This window comes from Cotesia glomerata, linkage group LG10 (assembly GCF_020080835.1).
Source record: "Cotesia glomerata isolate CgM1 linkage group LG10, MPM_Cglom_v2.3, whole genome shotgun sequence".
Classification (NCBI taxonomy): domain Eukaryota; kingdom Metazoa; phylum Arthropoda; class Insecta; order Hymenoptera; family Braconidae; genus Cotesia; species Cotesia glomerata.
The window spans coordinates 13,426,525-13,447,250 of NC_058167.1; the positions used below are offsets into that span (position 1 = coordinate 13,426,525).

General features: G+C 27.5%; 2 protein-coding genes across 3 annotated transcripts; one reads left to right on the forward strand and one right to left on the reverse strand.

The window, feature by feature from the left end:
• Positions 1 to 8: 8 nt before the first annotated feature.
• Positions 9 to 2,636, reverse strand: LOC123273032 (60S ribosomal protein L11). The gene is made up of 4 exons (XM_044740147.1): positions 2,483 to 2,636; positions 1,871 to 2,188; positions 911 to 1,058; positions 9 to 214 (listed from the first exon to the last, which is right to left on the reverse strand). Exons 1-4 carry the CDS (start codon positions 2,486 to 2,488, stop codon positions 87 to 89), a joined length of 600 nt encoding a protein of 199 aa, XP_044596082.1. The 5' UTR covers positions 2,489 to 2,636; the 3' UTR covers positions 9 to 86.
• Positions 2,637 to 5,877: 3,241 nt separating this feature from the next.
• Positions 5,878 to 18,033, forward strand: LOC123273028 (neuronal PAS domain-containing protein 4). Of its 2 annotated transcripts, none has more exons than XM_044740139.1 (8): positions 5,878 to 6,040; positions 6,595 to 6,776; positions 11,533 to 11,591; positions 12,639 to 12,908; positions 14,596 to 14,780; positions 15,097 to 15,203; positions 15,368 to 15,521; positions 16,904 to 18,033. In XM_044740139.1, exons 1-8 carry the CDS (start codon positions 6,030 to 6,032, stop codon positions 17,865 to 17,867), a joined length of 1,932 nt encoding a protein of 643 aa, XP_044596074.1. In that variant the 5' UTR covers positions 5,878 to 6,029; the 3' UTR covers positions 17,868 to 18,033. The 2 variants fall into 2 exon arrangements, with proteins under 2 accessions (XP_044596074.1, XP_044596075.1); XM_044740140.1 differs by having other exon boundaries at positions 6,600 to 6,776.
• Positions 18,034 to 20,726: the final 2,693 nt, after the last annotated feature.

Consider the following 20,726-nt stretch of genomic DNA (forward strand, 5'->3'; position numbering starts at 1 on the left):
AATTTTAGTTTTTTTTTATATTCTTTTTTTGTTTTATTTATTGTTGTAAATTATTTTTTATTTATCAAAGTCACACAGACCGTAAATTACTTTTTGCTGGCTATAATTATACCATCGTATTTCTGCTGGAACCACTTCATCGCGTCTTCTTTTGTCAAACGATGTTGGAATCCAACTTTTCCGGTCTTTCTCCTTCTGTGAGCTACGTTGAATCCTATAAAATAAATAAATAATAAATATTTTAATAATTAATAATTTTTAATATTTTCAAATAATTTAATAATTTTCAATAATTGAATAATTTCTAATAATAATTTTTAATTATTAATTTCTAATAATAATTATTAATTTTTAATAATTTTCAATTATTAATTTTTAACAATTATTAATAATTTAATAATTTTTAACAATTATTAATAATTTAATAATTTTTAACAATTATTAATAATTTAATAATTTTTAACAATTATTAATAATTTAATAATTTTTAACAATTATTAATAATTTAATAATTTTTAATACTTATTAATAATTGAATAATTATTAATTTTTATTAATTATTAATAATTTTTAAGTTTTAACAATTATTAATCATTTTTAATACTTATTAATAATTTCATAATTGTTAATTTTTAATAAATTGTCTTTGTTATTAAAAATTATTTTAAAATATAAAAAAAAAATTTTTTTTTAATTGTTGCAACATTTAAGTAACACCCTCAGTAAAATAAGTGAGCATGTGTTGCAAACATGAAGCAATTGATTTAGCACATTTTTTTTATAAATAAAAATAGTAGACAAAATATAAAACCAATAATGTCCACAATGCCAGAAGTGCATAATTAAAATTTCAAAATATTCAGAAAACTTATTTATAATAATAATAGTTGTGAAAAATTTTTAAACATACCGGGACGACCGAGGACAACGTAGAAGTCAAGACCGTAAATTCCGATACTGGGATCGTACTTGATTCCAAGATCGATGTGTTCCTGGATACCGAAACCAAAGTTACCGGTTCCTGAGAAGTTCTCCTTTCTCAACTCGTACTCACGTACCTAGATAACAATCAGACAAATTAAAAATAATAATACTCTAAATACAAATTATTATTATTATTGATATTAAAAATGGCTGACACTTGACAATTTTTTAATTTTTTCATGAAAATTAATTTAACAAATATTTGATAGTTTTAAGAATTTTTTTAACAAATAAATTGCAAAAAAATTGAAATGTAAAAATTAAAATAAAATAAAAATGTCATTTTTTAAAAATAATTTTTTCGAACAAATTTTTTAAACAAAATTAAAAAATGATCAGGTGACTGCTAATTTAATATAATTAATTTTTTTTGAATAATAATTCATCAATTAATAATTCATTCTTAATAATTAAAAATAATTTTTCTGAACAAATTTTTTAAACAAAATTAAAAAATGATCAAGTAACTGCTAATTAAAAAAAAATAACTAATTTTTTAAAAATAATAAACTAGATTTATGAAAATTAAATTAGCCGACATTTAAAAATTTTTTTTTTATTGAAATAATTATTATAAAAAAGTAAAAAATAAATTTCATTTATAAAAAACTTGAAAAACTAAAAGTGCAATTTTTTAAATATACTTTTTTATTCTAATTAAATTATTGAAAAAAAAATCAAAAAATTAAAAACGTCAGCTAACTTTATTATTAAACTAGATTTATAAAATTATTTATAAAAAATTGTACTCATAATTTTTTATAGCTCTCAAAGATGAGATTTTGAAAGTAAATTTTTCTTGCTATAAATTATTAGTTAAAAAATTTTCAAATGTCTCTCAATTAAAGTATAATTATTATTATTAAAAAAATATTGAGTTAAATACCTTTAAACCACGCTCGAGGATCTCCTCAGCTTTGGCACCACGAACAGTGCAGTGCACAGCGATCTTTTCGTTTCTTCGGATACCGAAGGAACGTACAGTGTACCTGGCCTTGGAGAAAACGGGCTGTTGGCCGGTCAACTGCTCCAACACCTTGGCAGCACGGGTCAGTCTGTCTCCAGATTCACCGACACAGATGTTCAGGCAGAGCTTGCGGATTCTGACTTCTCTCATCACATTTTTAGACGCATCCTTGGGATCTTTCTTGGTCTTGTCTTTCTTTACGCCGGTCTTTTTGGCGGGGACAGATACTTTGGCTTCCTGGATCACAAAAATAAAACAATTAATTAAAATATAATTAATTAAATTTATAAATAATTCACTGCAGGTTAACGTGGAACATGCTGACGCAAAACACCAATGGCTAACCTCACAAGTGTCATTATTTCACCAAGCGCGATTTTTTTTTAAGACTAATCATCGAAAGATTGACCTTTTCGTGCAATTTAATGATTAATTTATGGGCTAGAGTCAAAATTTTTCGATTATTTTAACAGATTATTGAGAAAACAATGGATTTTTAAAGATTATTTTATAAAAATAACATGGACTCACCACCATCGTTGCGGCAGCAGATCAAAAAGAATAAAAAAGAGCTCTTCTTTCTCTATCTGAGGGAACACGTGCTCACTCTGCCGTTCACTGGCGCAATTAAAATTTCATCGGCGCTCATTGGTCGGCTGTGAGCTAATGGGAATCACGCGCGAAAATTTAAAAATTATTTTTTCACCCGCACCTAAAAAAAAAAAAGTAAAAAATTTTATTAGCTGTGATAAATATAATACTAACGTTAGCCGACATTTTTAATTTTTTTATTTATTAAATTGGAACGAAAAAATATTTTTTTAAAATTGGACTTGAAATTTTTCAATTTTTTTTAATAAATTTTTTTATTTAAAAAATTATTAAAATTTTTAGATGTCGTCTGGAAAGTTAGCTAACTTGATTCTCATGTGATCAATATTTAAAAAATAAAATAAAATAAATAAATAAAAATATTTATTCTTTAACATTACTCGAGCTGATATAAAAATTCTGATAATAACAAAAATAAAATACGAAGGTTAAAGATAATTTGAAGTTGCTGTTTATTATGTGAAATATTTATGAAGATATAAGTGAAATAATCACAGTGGAATGTGATAAATGATAAGTGATGATTTTATAATGAAAATAGAACAAAAAAAATTTTAATTTAATATTTAAAATATAAAAAATCAATTAAAAATTATTTTTTTTTACCGATGACTCATTTTGTTTTACATTTAAACCTTTTATGGCCTGAGTCATAAAATAAAATTAAACGACAAAAAAAAACCTACTGAAGGTTACTTTTAGTAAATATAAAACAAATTTATAAGATTTAAAAAATTCTTAAAAATTAAACAGTTAATCTATATTAATTTATAAACTTTTAAAAAAGATTAGTTTAGATATTTGTATGTATATGTGATACTTAAACCTTGAAACTTTGTAACGAATCTTCGAGACAAAGTTCGGGAATGAGCCAAATCGATTGATTAGTTTACGAATAGCAGCTATTTAAACTTTTTGATCAATAACTCCAAATTAAATTTTAAAAATAACTCTAAAAATTTTCATACAAAAGTTTTAAACTTCAAAAGATTCTTCAATAAAAAATGCAATTAAACTAAATTAAAAAAAAAATCTTCCAAAAAACTCAGAGCTTTTGTAAACTAAGATCGTGTGATAAAAAAAGTAAAGTAATCAATATCTGTCGAGCACACTCCTTTGACACCGTAAAGCCGTATCTAAAAAAAAAAAAGGCAGCATTAATAGCCGAGATCCAACGTGAAAATTGGCAATAGTTAGGTATTTATTTATAATAGTAAACTGAAGCGACTGGTGTCGCGTGATAAAACCTTGAAACCACTACAGTACCTTATATTACACTTACATGGAGCAGGACGGTGAGCAACAGAGCTTGGCATAAAGCGGGTGGTAGCCAAGAGTGAGTGGGTCAGTACGGAGCCGAACATAAACAGAAAGACCAAGTAAAGTACCATACCCCCAACAGGAGATGTTGATGTTGATGTTAGTCTGGCTCCACATACATCCATACCCACAAACAAACATACTGATATAAAGTAAAGGTATATAAATATATATTTACACAAATACTCCTGCACATAGGTATGTCCACCCGCGCTTTACTGGTAAAATACCAGAGGACAGAAAGAGAAAGAGTTTATGCAAGACCAAAGACCCAAGAGCTAAAAGCCAAGAGCTAAGAGCCTTTGGATAGGAGTTTTAGCGCAAGTATTGAGTAAGAGTGAGCACAGAGACTAGAGGATGCTTGAGTTTTAAGTGAAAGAAATACCAGGATTGCTATTTAGATTATCAACACTTGAATTGACATCTAATAGTCTCTATCTCTATCTCTTACTCTATTATTATTTTAATTAAATTTACTGTTATCATTATTCACGATATTATTATTATTATTATTATTATTATTAATAATATTTATTTATTTATTTATTTAGCCCTTGGAGATATATATTAGGGTGGCGCAAAAAAACCGACTATTTTTTTTTAATCTCGAGTGAAAAAATGTTGGTTTTTGATGTTTTAAGAGCTCTCTCCAAAGAACAGCTTGAACAAAAATTTTAAGAGGTCGCTCCAAATTTTTTTAAATTTTAAAAATCGTCAAAAATCGAATTTTTTTTTTTTAATTTTTTTTCTCGTCACGTAATAATTTTATAGACCAAAAAAAAAGGTTTTCCTGAAAGTTTCCGTTCAAAATGTGAATTTTAAAAGGTCGCTCGTAATTTTTTTTTAATTTATTAGTGACTATTCAATTGGATTAGCATTTTTTGACTCTGAAATGTAAAAATGATTATGAGCGACCTTTCAAAATTAAAATTTTGAATTGAAACTTTCAGGAACTTATTTTTTTTTGGTCTATAAAATTATGACGTAACGAGAAAAAAAAAATTTCGATTTTTGACGATTTTTGAAATTTAAAAAAATTTGGAGCGACCTCTTAAAAATTATTTTTTAAGCTGTTCTTTGGAGAGGGCTCTTAAATTAAAACATCAAAAACTGACATTTTTTCACTCGAGACTCGAAAAAAAAAATAGTCGGTTTTTTTGCGCCACCCTAATATATATATACATTTTAATTTGTCTCATATTTAATATTCTTTTCTATCTTAATTCATAAATTTTTTTAAATTAATTAATAATTTACAAATAATAAACAACCCATACATCAATAATTAATAATTAACAATTTACAAAAATATACAATTAATAAAATCATGTTAATTCTATCTTATAATTCTGTACATCACTTTTTTGTCATTATAGATCATAAAAAATCGATATTGTTTTTAATGTAATCAATAATAATAATAATAATAATTAAGAAAAAAAAATTGATAAAATTTCACAATAATTATTATGAGCTGGAGTGTGCCTATGATCGGTATATATTAAATTAAAATCGGTACCAAGTGAATTTAAATATCCGACCCGGATTTAATTTAATAGCCCGAGCAGAGGGTCCACAACAATCAAATTCCAGGTTGAATATTAGGGTAGCCTTTCTGGTCTCTCCTCACTTGGCTGGGTTGTTTGTAAATATGAGCCTCGGTAGTTGGCGGGCGCCTCTTTGGGACGAGGAAGACCAACCACCACCACCACCACTAGCACCAGCATCCTCAATCCTCCTCGGTTGATCTTCCATCCTGCATCAGATCCTCACGTTACCACCACGGGCCGAGTAAAGTTGTTTGGCGCATTAAATAGCTACAGTAAAGTTACCGGGTACCGAGGACTACGGCTGGAGAAAGAGCACGAAAATCACGGTAGGCAACAAACCACTTGGTCTGTTCTGCTGGTGGGAGCATAGCAGTACCAGTAAGGCGGACCGAGTAGGATAGAGTTAAGTTGAGGCAACTAAACCAAGAGAACGTGCCTTTGCCAGGCCAGTATCCACGTGTTCACTGTAGTAGCGCGTTATGACCCGGATGTTAGATTGCAGCTGCAGTTTCGCGAGTACCTGCCGCCGACCCGGATGTCCCGCTCGACGTCGTACCCAAGTACAACACTAATGTCATCCCTTTGTAAGGAAAAATATGTTCAATCGGTAAGTTTATATTTTTAATAATTGCTACACTGATAAAAAAAAATTAACTTGACTCAAGAGCCAAAATCTTGAACCAAGAAAATTATTTTCTTCAGTCGAGAGAATAAATTGTTGAAAGAAGAAAATTTTCTTGAACCAAGAATAATTTTTTGACTCAAGAAAATCATTTTCTTCAAAATGATTCAAGATTTTGGCTCTTGAGTCAATTTTTTCATCAGTGTACCTGCAAAAAATTATTTATTAGCGGTTTGTTTTTTTTGCGAGAAGTTTATATTAAAATTAAAGTAGCAGATATTTAATAAATTTTAGAATTTTTTAAAGAAATAAATTAGTGGAAAAAAAATTAACTTTCAGAAATTAAAAAAAATTTTAAATGCAATTTTTGGAAGAAATTTTTTTGTTAAAAAAACTAAAAAATTATCAAGTGACTGCTAACTTTAATATCGTGAAGTTTATTCCTATTTTTTAATTAAGTTTTTAAGTTTATTGTTGTTACCTGTGAAGTGATTTTTTATCAATCAAATATTAAGTGACAAAACGGTGTGTTCTTGAAGGATAGATTCAAGCAAATCGACGAAAGGCGCCAGCAAACTACGAAGGGACCTGATAAACGCCGAAATAGCTAATTTACGTGATCTTCTGCCTCTACCACCCTCTACAAGACAGCGACTATCCCAGTTGCAACTGATGGCTCTTGTTTGTGTTTTTCTGAGGAAAGCCAATTATTTTCAACAGGGTGAGTCAATATTTTCTTAATCACAGTATTTACCAGTAAATATTTAAATTATAATGATGATTTTGTAGTTGGACCGGAAAAGAAGGAATAGAGTAAGTGGTAGATAGTATAAGGTTTTGAAATTAGTTGTCATATTTACCAGACTTGCTGAAAGCCGGTAGTATAGTCTTGTCTTGGTTGTAATATTCAGTCGTTTGATAGTTCAGAAAGAGAGTTGAGAATAAGTATAATACGGCGGCTCTGGTACTTTGAAATTATACCGACATTCCTCGGAACGTCTTTCCAAGATTCGAACCTGGGACCTCCCGGCAACGGTCGCGGTCGCGTCTCTGCGGTGCTCGACCCCCTTGGTAAACTTTAGAATCTCTGTACCGTCACCTCTTCATTTCTTCGTCATTCGTCCTCAAACCTCCGAGTCGCTTTTTAAGAGATGAGATGATACTGAAATTACAGATATCCCGGAACTCTTTTTTTTTGTTCGCTCAGCATCAACATTATCATTGTCATTAATGATTAATGAGTTTCCTCGAACCTGTTATTAGGAGTAAATAAATAGTAGATGCTGATAAAAATTTTCTTTTATTTCTGCATGCATTTTTTATTAATTTTCTCGCACATAAATATTTAAGCTGGGGTATAAATTAAGAACTTTTCGTCACGGTCTGGAGTTTCGAAACTTTTTGGTTTAATTTGTGGGTTGTCTGATCAGGATATCTGGAAAATTCAATTGGGTGATTAATTATTGATCTTGTTATTTAGTAATTGTTCTGTTGTTTTTAATCATACTTAATTTAAAATTTATTTAATTGGCAATTGATTTTTTTTTTAATCTGGAAGAGAAAAATTTTAATTATTATTTATAAATGTAATTTGGAAATTAGTAAAGAATTTCGTCATTTTATTTAAAAAATATTTTAAGAAATTGCAATTATAGTTTTTTAAATTCTTATATAAAAATCATTTTTTTGCTGTTGTAAAAATAACAGACATAATCTTGTTGATCTTTTAAAACCTTAGAAAAAATATGTATAAAGTTTTAAAGTTTTCAAACAAGTACAAGGAATTGTACTTTTATAAAATTTAAAGTTATAAAATTCATGTTCTATGAAAAATTTTTTATAATTTTAAAAAGTTGCACTTATAGTTTTTAAAAATTTTTTAGTATTATCTGTTAGAATTATCAGATGTTTATTTCAGTCCAACTGTAAAAATGAAGGATAAAATCTTGTAAAGCATGAGGAGAAATGTTTTCAAAATTTCTAAGCAATTATATTTTTATAAAATTTAATTTTAAATAAATTAAAAATTTAAAAGAAAATTAATTACAGTATCAAAGAATTAAATTCATAGTTTTTAACTAAACAGATCTACACTTTTCTTTAAAATAATTACTAAAGAAAAATCATCAATCTCAGTAAAATTTTCAAGTATTCTTCGCGACACCAAAAAATCGTCACAAAGAAATATTTAAAAAATTTTTAAGTTTTTAAGCAATTATATTTTTATAAAATTTAATTTTAAATTAAAAAAAAATTAATTACAATATAAAAAAATTAAATTCATACTTTTTAACTCTAAAATCTTTAAAATAATTAATAAAGAAAAATCATCAAACAATCTCAGTAAAATTTTCAAGTATTCTTTGCGACACCAAAAAATCGTCACAAAGAAATATTTTCAAAACTTTTTTTAAGCAATTATATTTTTACAAAATTAAATTTTAAATGCATTAGAAAATTTCAAAGAAAATAAATTACAATATAAAAAAATTAAATTCATAGTTTTTAGCTCTAAACTCTTTAAAATAATTAATAAAGAAAAATCATGAATCTGAGTAAAATTTCTAAGTATTCTTCACGACACCAAAAAATCATCTCAAAGAAATATTTCCAAAATTTTTAAGTTTTTAAGCAATTATATTTTTATAAAATTAAATTTTAAATGCATTAAAAATTTCAAAGAAAATTAATTACAATATAAAAAAAATTAAATTCATACTTTTATAATTAATAAAGAAAAATCATAATCCAAGTATTCTTCACGAGACTAAAAAATCGTCACCTACTCCCAACTTATCATCAAGTTCTAGCACCTTCTTCTCTCCCAGAGAATAATCATTCTAAACCAGGACAAATCCCTGAGACATACATATTAATATATTAAAATGTAAGTACACGAAGACATTTAATTTGACGGGCGTCGAGGGTACTTTATGGAAGCCCGGGAACGGGAAGAAATAAAAATGAGTGTAACAAAAGAAGTGGGACTGGGGACTTGGGACTGAGGACTAAGAAGTAAGAAGTAAGAACTGGAGACCGTGGACCGGAGGAGAGACCAGGACTGTGCACACATATATATTAAATAGTATTATATTATATAGAGAAGGAATAGGTTGTGGTGGTAAAGTTTAAAGTCCGAGCAAGGGAGAACGCCGTGGGTGAAGTCCGTGCAGAGAACAGAACAGAAACTCACCAGCACGGTTGGTATCCTCGAGTCTCAACTCTACTCGGCGTCTCGAGCACCCAGCACCAGAGAGTATAAGTTAAGTCTAAGCGCGAGTTCCGGGTGATCCGCTGACCTCTCGGCCTCTGCAACAACACTCTCACGCTCCTGTAACCCATACTCCCCCATCGGGGCGCCCGTGCTCTCCTCTTTCCTCGCCTCACCTCATCCTTGTCCTCTCTCTTTCTTCCTCCTTCGCTTCCATCAGGTATATCCAGGTACATCGTACATCTTATGTACTATACGTACACACATATTTATATATATATGTAAAAGACGGCTGTGTTTTTCTCCAGTACCTCTACTCTCATCTATATACTTTTACTACTCTCTCTCGTATCAGTCTCTTTGTCCTCTCCTCGCTCGTTCCCTCCTGTGTCTTCGAGCATGTATCATGCAAGAGGAAGACTATGTACCAATACACCGAGTACGGGTACGAGCACCGGTGGTTCCTCCTATGGATGTGGATGCTGTACTCCCAGAAACTACATCCCCTTTACTGCATCAATACAACCTGAAAATCCCAACGTTTAGCTCATACTCATGTGAAAACCGTTTTATTTGATTCACCGGATAAATTCCGTTGTTGGAACATTTTTTAAGCGCATACTTACTTTAACCATCCTGGCCACACATTTTGTTAATTTCATCCCCGGGCTTCTCTTCTTCTCTTCAATACATTCGATGCTTTTTATACTTTATATAATTCTCTGGCTCAAATTTGTCAGAATTATTTATTAAAATTGTTTATATTAAGTGTGAATAAAGAAAAAATTTTCTTCTTTCAAAAGTAATACATAAAAAATTGAACGTTGTACATAATTTTTATATAAAAGTATTATTTGTATTTATTTAAAAATGTGAAGATATTTTTAAATTTTATTTTTTCAATTTTGAAAAAATCAATTACAATTTTCGTGAATTTATTATGCTCTATTCTTCAAGTTTTTTTTTAATTTAAAAATTTTTTAACTATCTTGATCATATATTTTGTTAATTTCATCTTCGGGATTCTCTTCTTCTTTACAATAAATTCAATACTCTTTATACATCATAATTCTCTGGCTCAAATTTGTGAGAATTATTTATTAAAGTTGTTTATATTAAATATAAATAAAGAAGAAATTTTCTTCCTTCAAATATAAAATTTGTGAAAGTTAATTATTAAAATTGTTTATATTAATTAGAAATAAAGAAGAAATTTTCTTCTTTCAAATGTAATGCATAAAAAATTGAACATTGTAATTTTTATATAAAATTTTTTTTGGAAATTTCAAAATATTGCTAAATTTTATTTGACTTATTTTTTCGATTTTGAAAAAATAAATTAAAATTTTCTTGGATTTATTATGCTCTATTTTTCAAGTTTTTAAATTTTTACATATTTTAACTATCTTGGTCATATGTTTTGTTTATTTCATCCCCGGGATTATCTTCTTTTCTTCAATGCACTCAATACTTTTTATACATTATAATTCTCTGGCTCAAATTTGTCAGAATTATTTATTAAAATTGTTTATATTAAATGTAAATAAAGAAGGAATTTTCTTCTTTCAAATGTAATATAAAAAATTGAGCATTGCAATTTTTATTTAAAAATTTATTTAAAAAATTGAAGAAATTACTAAATTTTATTTGACTTATTTTTTCAATTTTCAAAAAATAAATTAAAATTTTCTTAGATTTATTATGCTCTATTCTTCAAGTTTTTAAAATTTTTAAATATTTTAACTATATTGGTCATATATTTTGTTAATTTCATCGTCAGGCTTCTCTTAAATAATTTTTTTCATTCACTGTCTAAAATTTATTAAAATTATTTATAATAAATATAAATAAAGAAGAAATTTTCTTCTTTAAAATAAATAATGCATCAAAAAAATTAAACATTGTAATTTTTTTATAAAAATATTCTTAAACTTCTTTAAAAATTTTTAAGATATTTCTTCTCACGATCCCAAAGATTGACATGTAATTTTTATTTGACTTTTATTTTCCCAAGTCTAAAAAAATAAATTAAAATCTTCCTGGATTAATAATTCTCTATTCCCAAGTTTAAAATCTCAAGATTTCAAAGTACTGTCGAGCATGTTAAACGTTTATCATTATTCCTCCTTTTTCAACAAACAGCTCTGAGCTCAGAGCTAAATAGCCGGCCGCTGGCGATGATACTCAACTTTGATAAAGTAAAACATAACTTTAAGATTGTACAGTATTTATTATTAATTTATAACTTTATTTGTTTTTTTTTTAGCCTTGAAGAGCAGTCCGTCAGAGTCAAATATCCCGACGCCAAATATTGGATTTTCAAAAGTAATAACTTTGTTTTATTATGCAATATTTTTTTTTTTTTATTTTTAATAAAAGAAACTGAAACAAAATAAAAATAAAATAAAAAGTTTTAATATCGGAAAACAGTAAAGGCTTTACAAGGCTAAAATTTTTAAAATAGTTTATGGCAATAATTTTTATCACGTACTTTGTTTATAACCTTTTTTAAGTATACGATAAAAGTCAACTTACCGTCTCGCACTTGCTGTAACTATACATCAATATCAATATAAATATAAATAAATATTAAATTAAGTAAATGTTTTGTGTATTTTATTGAATTTTATAGACATAAAAATATTCAATTAATCTTTTCTTATTGACAATACTGAAATTAACAAACACTTGTTAATTTTTTTTTAATTTTATAATAAATCAATTACAATAAAAAAACGCTTCTAAAAATTTTCACTAATAATTTTTTGAAATTTTCATCTGTAGAATTTTTTTATTAAATTTTTTATAATACTAAAATGAGCCGACGTTTTTAATTTCTTAATTTTTTATCTATTAATTAAATTAATTAAAAACATATTTTTTAAAAATTGCTTTTATAGTTTTTTTTCAAATGAAATTTTTTTGTAATAATTTTTTGAATAAAAAAAAATTCTAAAAATTTTTAGATGTCGGCTAACTTAAATTTCATAATAATTTTATTGCTAAAATTAAAAAATACGTGAAAATTGTTTTATAATACAAAAGTTAGCCGACGTTTTTAATTTTTTGATTTTTTTTTAAATTAAATTAGAACAAAAAAATATTTTTTAAAAATTGCACTTAGTTTTAAAAATTTTTTTTTAATATTTTGGTAATTATTTTTTCAATGAAAAAAACAAATTTTTTTAATTTTTAAATGTCAGCTAACTTAATTTTTATAAAAATTTCTTACTAAAAATTTTTAAAAAAATCTTAAAAAAATTTATCTAGAAACTCAAAAATAAGTGCAAATTTTTTATAATTAATTTTATAAAAAAAAAAAAGTGTCAGGTGTTAGCTGATTTTTTATTGAATTTTTTTATTTTCTTGTAGGCCATGTCAGGATTTATTATGATGATGACCCACCAAGGAAAACTGCTGTACATATCTGAAAACGCGGCTGAGTATCTCGGGCACTCTATGGAAGATCTGCTGATTCACGGAGATAGTGTGTATGACGTTATAGACAAACAGGATCATATGGTAGTCCAAAATCAATTGGCGAGAAGTGGGCCAATGTCCAGCAACGACAAACGGTTGTTTCTGTGTCGTATTAATGTGTCGAGAAATTCACGACGTCAATTGCGATTTGGCGACCAGAAGGTTAAATCAATCAATCAATCAATCACTTCATTACTCTAATTATTTATTAATTAATTAACTAATTGATTATCGAATGCATTTATTATTTGTCCGAGCCGCTTTATAATATTGACTGTAGTCGCTTACCGCTAAGTTATTAATAATTGCTCTGGTGACAGATCAAAATAGTGAAATTAAACCGCTTTTTTATTTTCATTTAACTTATTAATATCTCATCCGATAATTAGGTATAAATATAATCAATTATTTAATTAATAATAAACAAATACGTCATTGAAGTTTTTACTGACTTAAATAGCAACTTTTTTCAGGTGACTGAAAGTACCTATAATCTGATTATAATTCAATTATTTTGAAGTAAAGTAATGAAAATATTACTTTTTAAATACATTTCTTATTATAAAAATTATTATTAATAGTTACAAGGTATCAAGTTATTGATTTTTTATATTTATAAATTGTTTTACATACTTTATTATTTACAACAATTTTTTTACTCTAGAATTTATAAAAGAAGAAATAATTAATATAAAAAATTAATGGCAAAACAATGAAATAATTTTTGTCAAAAATATTTTAGATTTACAATTTAATTATTTATTATTTTATTTTATTTTATTATGACATTAAAGTTAGCAGTCACTAGAGAATTTTTTAACTTTTTTTTAAAAAAAAATTTGTTCCAAAAAATTATTTAAAAAAAATTGCATTTTCAATTTTTTAAAATTTCTACATGTCAATTTTTTTATATTTTTTTTTGCCATAATTTATTTATTAAAAAAAATTATAAAAATTATTAAATATCTGCTAATTTTATTATAATTATTTTATTTGAGATAAATTGCTCATCAAGAATAGCTTATAGCAATATTACATAGTGTAACTAGTTAATTGCATATAAATTCGTAGATTCAAGTCGAGTTAATAAAAAAGACAATTAAAAGATTATACATGTATCACATTCGCTTTGAATATAATAGGTTCAATTAAAAATAGACATAATAAATAATTATAATTACAATACATTTAGTAACACATGATATGATAAAAAAAGAAGAAAATAGACAAAATGCGCCAATGAAGAGTACAATTAATAAATGAGGAACTGATTTTCAAAAGTGTATCTTTTCATGTTTTAAAAGAGCAGTTTTTTGATATTTTAAATATTAATTACTTCGAGAATTATAAAAATTGCTTAATAAAAATCAAATTGTAGCTTCATAACTGATAGAACTTTATAGCTAAATTAAAAAAGTTCAATAAAAATATTTATAATTGAAGATAACCAGTTTTTTTGTGTCGATTGAGGGGTACAACTAGTATGACAGCCTAAAAAAGGCGATTTTTGGGAATTAAAATAAAAAAAACTCCTGTATGAATTGTTAAAAATTTTAAGGGTATATTAATACATATTTTAAGAATATAGAGTAAAATTTTTGAAGAAAAAAATGGAATATTTTTTGAACTACACGCTATCTCCGATAGTACTTTATAATTATTCATCGAGACAAAAAACTTTGAGTCTCATTGAATAATTATTCATTAAAGATAGTTGTCAATAATTACACTTTTTAGTTATTACTCATTAATTATGCTTAGACATTGTACAATTTGCCATCCGTCTAAGCCTTGGCATATAAATCCAATAAATAAATAAATAAATAATTAAAAAAAATGATTTTTCCAGGTGGTATTAGTAGAAGGTCATTATTTGCCATTTGTACCTCTATGTAATCGTAACGAATCAGTATTTTTGGCTTCATGTACTCCAGTGGTATTACCTGAAACCCGTGAAAGCGTTGTACAGGGTGCGACAAATATATTTACAACAATCCATTCAATGGACATGAAATATTTACACATTGACAAAACGTAAGTAAATAAAAATAAAAATCGTGAATTTTTAAAAAGTTCTCTTAAAAATATCTTCACCGTAAACTAAAGCTCGAAACGTTAAAGCGCTTATAAACTAGCTTATAAAAAATAAAATCGACTGAAGTTAAGTAAATGGCACTCAATTTCCTGAGTAGTCTCTAACTCTCTTAAAGATTGCTAGTTTAAAGGAGTTAAAACTTTATGAATAGACGATGATTATCGATAAATTCACCTGATATAGTTGGCATTATCGATCTCAACTCGTTTTCTTTTTATTTATTTTAAAATGTTTCTTCTTTTATAAAAACCTTAGGGCCGAGAGTCACTTGGAATATACCAGATCGGAGTTAGTTGGCGTTTCTTGGTACAACCTCCTTCACTGGGATTGCATAAGGACTGCTTACTGCAAGCATCAAACGGGTAAAACACTATGTAATAAATATATAAAAGTAAATAGCTAAGTGAAATGAACTACATTGCGCAATGAAATAAGTTATCGTTATATTTATATATCATGATTATGATTAACCATGTGTATATACTTAATATATACGGCTTACGTCTAATGGATTTGATTTATTCAGTCATACAGTCAGACCAAGAGAGAACGAGCACAGCGCTACTGAGGCTACAAAGTCGTTCAGGCAGATGGTTTTGGATTCACTGTGTTCTACAAGTAAAGGAAACTTCTGAAGAATGCCAACATCCTATTATCGTATGCACAAACCAAGTGCTGAGGTAATCCATTCCTTTTCTCTCCTCCTTCTTACTCTTCCTCACCATTTTACTCAAGGTGCTAATACCTATAACTTGTCTTCTCTTTCATCTCAAACTACACTTAACAAACTTATTGTTTAACTTAAACTTGCATTCAAAATATCACAAAAACAAGAAGAAGTAACAACTAATCTAAACTAAACTAAGTCAAAGTTAACTTTGCAAAACTTGTTTGTTATAGTATTATTTTATAACATATTTTATATTATTACTTGTATCTTGTGCTATATTTATCCAATATATATTATATAATAGCAAACTTATCTCAACGACAGACTGTCCGTGAATTTAATTATAAAATAAGAGCGATAATTATACAGATTATATTCTTCTTCTTCTTCAAAAAAAAAGGTAATTATTTACAAGTGAAGTCCACTTTATTTTTGGCCATATCTTTCTTGGTGAAAAATTAACATTTTTTTGTTTCTGCTTGTTTTTATGGCGCATTTATGATAAAAAATGTCGTGAAAGAAAAAAATAAAGATTTCGATAGCTTTTTTGCCTTCAAAAGTTAAAAAAAAATTCATCAATTTGATCAAAAAAAAAAAAATTTAACATTTTGTAAATAATTACCAAATATTTATATGATATGAAAGAAGAAATAAAAAATTTTAGAAAATTTTATTTTTACCAAAAAATATTTGGTAATTATTTATAAGTGGGATCAACCCTATTTTTGGCCATATCTAGGTGAAAAATTAACATTTTCAAATTTTTTTTCTGATTCTGCTTGTTTTTTATAGCGTATTTATGATAAAAAAAAATGTCGTGAAAAGAAAAAATAAAGATTTCGATAGCTTTTTTGCTTTCAAAAGTTGGAAAAAATTTTGACTCTCATATTTTTGGATAAAATTTCTATTTTATCTTTTTTTGATGTTTTTGAAAAGTACATAAAAAAACAAAGAATAAAAAAAAAGTTGAATATCACAATTTTCAAAATAATCTATAAATTTTTTTGAAAATTTGTTAAAATTGTGATAATCAACTTTCTTTTTTTTTTAATCGTTCATTTTTTAACTTATTTTTCAAAAAAAAATATTTTAATAAAATCAAGTAGAAATTTTGTTGAAAAAAATGAAAATTAACATTGTCGACCCCACTTGTAAATATTTACCAAAAAAAATTTATAATTTTTTTTTTTTAATTTGTAAAATTTGTTAAAATTGTGATAATCAATTTTTTTTTTTTTAAATTATTTATTTTTCAAAAAAAAATATATTAATAAAATCAAATAAAATTTTCATTAAAAAAAATTAAAATTAACATTGTGAACTCCACTTGTAAATATTTACCAAAAAAAAATTTCTTGAAGAAATAATCTAAAAAACTAATAAAAATTTCAGTGACAAAGAAGCTGAAGTGATGCGAGCAAGTTCCTGGTTATACCAATATTCATCCCAATCAAAATTTACTTACGGAATCTGCCCATCGTCGAACCAGTCTTCGCACTCGAGCACGATGTCGTACCAAGAGTCTTACAGCAGGTCGGCTCTGATGCAGCCAGTGCACCCGAGCGAAGCTTCGGTGAGCTCCTACAGCTTGGATGACAACCACCGCGCGCGAATTGACGCGGAATATCCTCCGGTACCAAGTGCGTCTACGCTGACCAAAGTGGAGGTGACCAACCAAGAAGACATCGAGCCGGTGGACATGTCGATAAACAGCAGCGGAGAGCACGAGACCCGGACTCTGTACCAGTTGTCTCACCCGATAAACATCGAGTTTCCCAAGCAAGTTCCCGCACATCACCATCATTATCACCAGCAACACCAGCACGCGAGGATGACGCCCAAGTTTTGTGGCTACAGGGGTAAATTGGCGGTCCATTACCTTCATGGTCGTCAGTATTCGTCAGTATCTTCTGCCGAGTCTCCGAAGTACACTGACCTGGACTCGGCCTACGGAGATGCTTGTGCTGAGAGGAACTCCGGACACAAGCGGGGTGGAAAATCAAACGGAATCATGATGCTGGACCCCCATGAAACCATGGACCAGTGGAACTCCAGTCCAATTTGGTCCGACGCGCTCCAAAGGGTTCCTGATGTCGTTCACCAGGATCTCAGTCCGATGTACATCACCACCCCGACTACTCCCGTAGACACTCCAGACTCCGCGGACTTGCACTCAGAAGTCCCGGTGTTTAACTTTGACTGGACTCACCACGAGCAACATGTTCCTAGCTCGAAGATTATGGTCCGCAAGGACCTGGAGCAGAGGCAGGACAGAGACCAGCAGCCGCTTACCCTTCACCTTCCCAGGAGAAAGAATCAAACTGATGCCAGTAGCAAAGAGTATGAAGACAAGTGACGTATTACCATTTTATTATTATTTAAATTAAATAGATTAAGTAGATCAGAACGTGATGATTTATGGTACTTATTAGACTTTTAATTAATTATATATTTTATATATAAATATATTATATATTATATATTTCTTCCGTCCGGAATAAACAAAATGTGCCTTATTCTAATTAAGAGTATTATTAATTATTAATAAATGTTTTATTCCCTAAATCTAAATGATTTTTTGGCAAAACAATTCCGAAAATAAAAAAATTTCTTTTTAAGATTTTTAACCCGTAGTGGTCATGGGTCTAAATGACCCGAGCCAATTTTTGAGTTGCTCTTGCTTCGTAGATATCATTCAAAATTGTATCTGTGGTACCATCTATTCTTTTTTGAAGATTTTTTGAGATTCATACACAGAAAAAAAAATTTATTTGAATCAAGAGAAAAATTCTTGAATCAAGTAAAATTTAAAAATCAATAAAAATTTCTTAGTTTAAAAATTTTTCTACTTAAATCGAGAAGATGAAATTCTTCAAAATTATGTACTTGATTCAAGTTAATTTTTTTTCTGTGTGGAAATTTACGATTTCAATTGCATAAATCAATATACTTTTTGAAAAGCGACATGACACCACTTTTTTTTTCAAAGTATTCGATATCCAGAGTAGAACCCTGGAGGTTATTTTTATTTATCTTAAAAAATGAAGTTTTTAGTGAAAAAAGTCAAATTTTTCAAAATTAAACAATTGAAAAAAAAATTATAAAACGATTGAGTTATTCAATGGAAGTGTTAAGAATTACTCTCATGTACGGCTCAAGTGAAAATATTGAAAAGAACATTTTTCCGTGCATGGGGTCAACTAGACCCAGTATGACCATTACGTTATTTTTAAGAAGTATGACCACTACGGGTTAATTATAAAAACCAAAATAGTAAAAAGAAAATTAATGTAAATCTAAAAGACTAGATTAAAATAAAAATAAAAAAAAATAACAAAGCCACACGTCACTCGTCAAATAGCATTTATTATCATCGTAATCTGCACTTTAATTACAGAGTAAAAAACATGAGTGTCTTATCGAGTTTCTCACCGAAAATTGTCTGGGACAAAATCGTTCGACAGTATTACATGCTTATTAACAATTACAAGCTCATGTGTCTTAGACTTTATTTCTTCCCATCTTGCCTACAGTCGTACCTTAACTCATTACTCGTACACGGAAAAAACAAGATGACACTGGATATAATCCCAGATTATACTAAGTGAAAAAAATTTTCAGATAGCCAGTATAATGAAAATTACAATGAGTATAATCCAGATTATAATGAGTATAATCTGGATTTTTTTAGCTACTATCTGAAATTTTTTTTCACCACAGAGTATAATCTAGGATAATATCCAGTATCATGTTGATCTTGTCGTGTATCCATAACTTAGTATTTGTATTCGCTGGGTGCGTGACCTCAGCGCCACCTTACGATACAACTTACGGTGGCTCTTTTAAGAAAATTTACATGTATTGGATGCCAAATAGTTATTTAAGAAATTAAATAAACTTGAAAAAAATTTTTTTTCTATGTAAAATGTGACATATTACACAGAGTGTAGATTAAATTAAAAATTTTTCCTTGGGTCAGCTGAAAACAGTAAGGACAATAAACACAATAACTAAAACAAGTCTCAAGTGAATTAGGTTAAGCAGTGTTAAAATCTGTCAAGGTGTTTGTTGTTAAATTAATATTGAATGAAAAATCAGTATTAATATTGAATATATAACAATTTGAAATTATATAAAGAATAACAAATAGCTTTATTTAACTTAATTATATATTTACGAATGTATCTTAAATTTTTATTTTTTTTTATTTAATTTTGCAGATAAAAAATTGAATTCGTGTTAAGAACCGACTTTCAATCTATTACCCATATTATTTTTCAACCACAAACTTAAATAAAGGGTAAAAATTTAGTCCTGACTGAACATGTGAGAGATGTTGAGCAGCAGCTATTCATTTTTTTCGCTGATTTAATTTCCAGTTGGCAACCGAAAACTTATAAAATTTACAATTGCTATTTCTACTAGTATTTTTGCAATCAACTACACAACAACTTTGATGACCCATTTTGTTTTATTTATTTAATTAAACTGACACGTGTTATTTTCATAGTCTTTAGTAATAAAGAGCCACCCTTAGTTCCGTATTGTCCGCAGCGGGCGCTGACATCAGTTTTGTGTCCCCCACTATGCCTTACGCACCCAGCGAATATAATAGTGACACTTAATCACCATTTTAAAATTCTATCCCAAATTTTACACCCGCGACAAATAAATTAATAAATAACTTTTACATCATTTTATAATTTCATTATATTTTATTTTTATCTTTCTTTTATACAATACATAAATACCTGTCGTTGCTTTATGCGTAATTACATCTCTTTACGTATTTTTTTTTTTTTTAATTTCTTTCACAGTATTTTCCGAGAAAGTAATTATCTATATAATTAGCAGTACTTTTCACAAAAAAAAATCACAAAAATTTTTTTTTTCATTTCTTCTTTGCATTTATGTCCATCGCTCACAATTTTATATTTTTATTATTTTTTTTTTTAATTAATTTATTATTTCTTTTTTTATTAATATAAAACACGTATATAAACATAGACTGAGTACATCGGTGTTTAGAATATACATATGTCTGTATAGATATATTTATCATTACAATAATAATTAAATATTACTTTTTAAAAAAAGTACAATACAATGCATATCTCCGTTCCGAGAAGCGCAGACAGGTAGAAACTAACGGGTACATATCTTCACATTTGTTTAAATATTTCTTCAGTACCCATTAGAAATGTTTTTTTTATAT

Excerpts from the sequence above, each read along its gene's own strand:
- LOC123273032 (XM_044740147.1), bottom strand. Across the intron at positions 1,059-1,870 it reads TCCTCGAGCGTGGTTTAAAG|GTACGTGAGTACGAGTTGAG; the intron begins GTATTTAACTCA and ends ATTGTTATCTAG. Across the intron at positions 215-910 it reads CGTTGTCCTCGGTCGTCCCG|GATTCAACGTAGCTCACAGA; the intron begins GTATGTTTAAAA and ends TTTATTTTATAG.
- LOC123273028 (XM_044740139.1), top strand. Across the intron at positions 6,777-11,532 it reads AGCCAATTATTTTCAACAGG|CCTTGAAGAGCAGTCCGTCA; the intron begins GTGAGTCAATAT and ends TTTTTTTTTTAG. Across the intron at positions 11,592-12,638 it reads CAAATATTGGATTTTCAAAA|GCCATGTCAGGATTTATTAT; the intron begins GTAATAACTTTG and ends ATTTTCTTGTAG.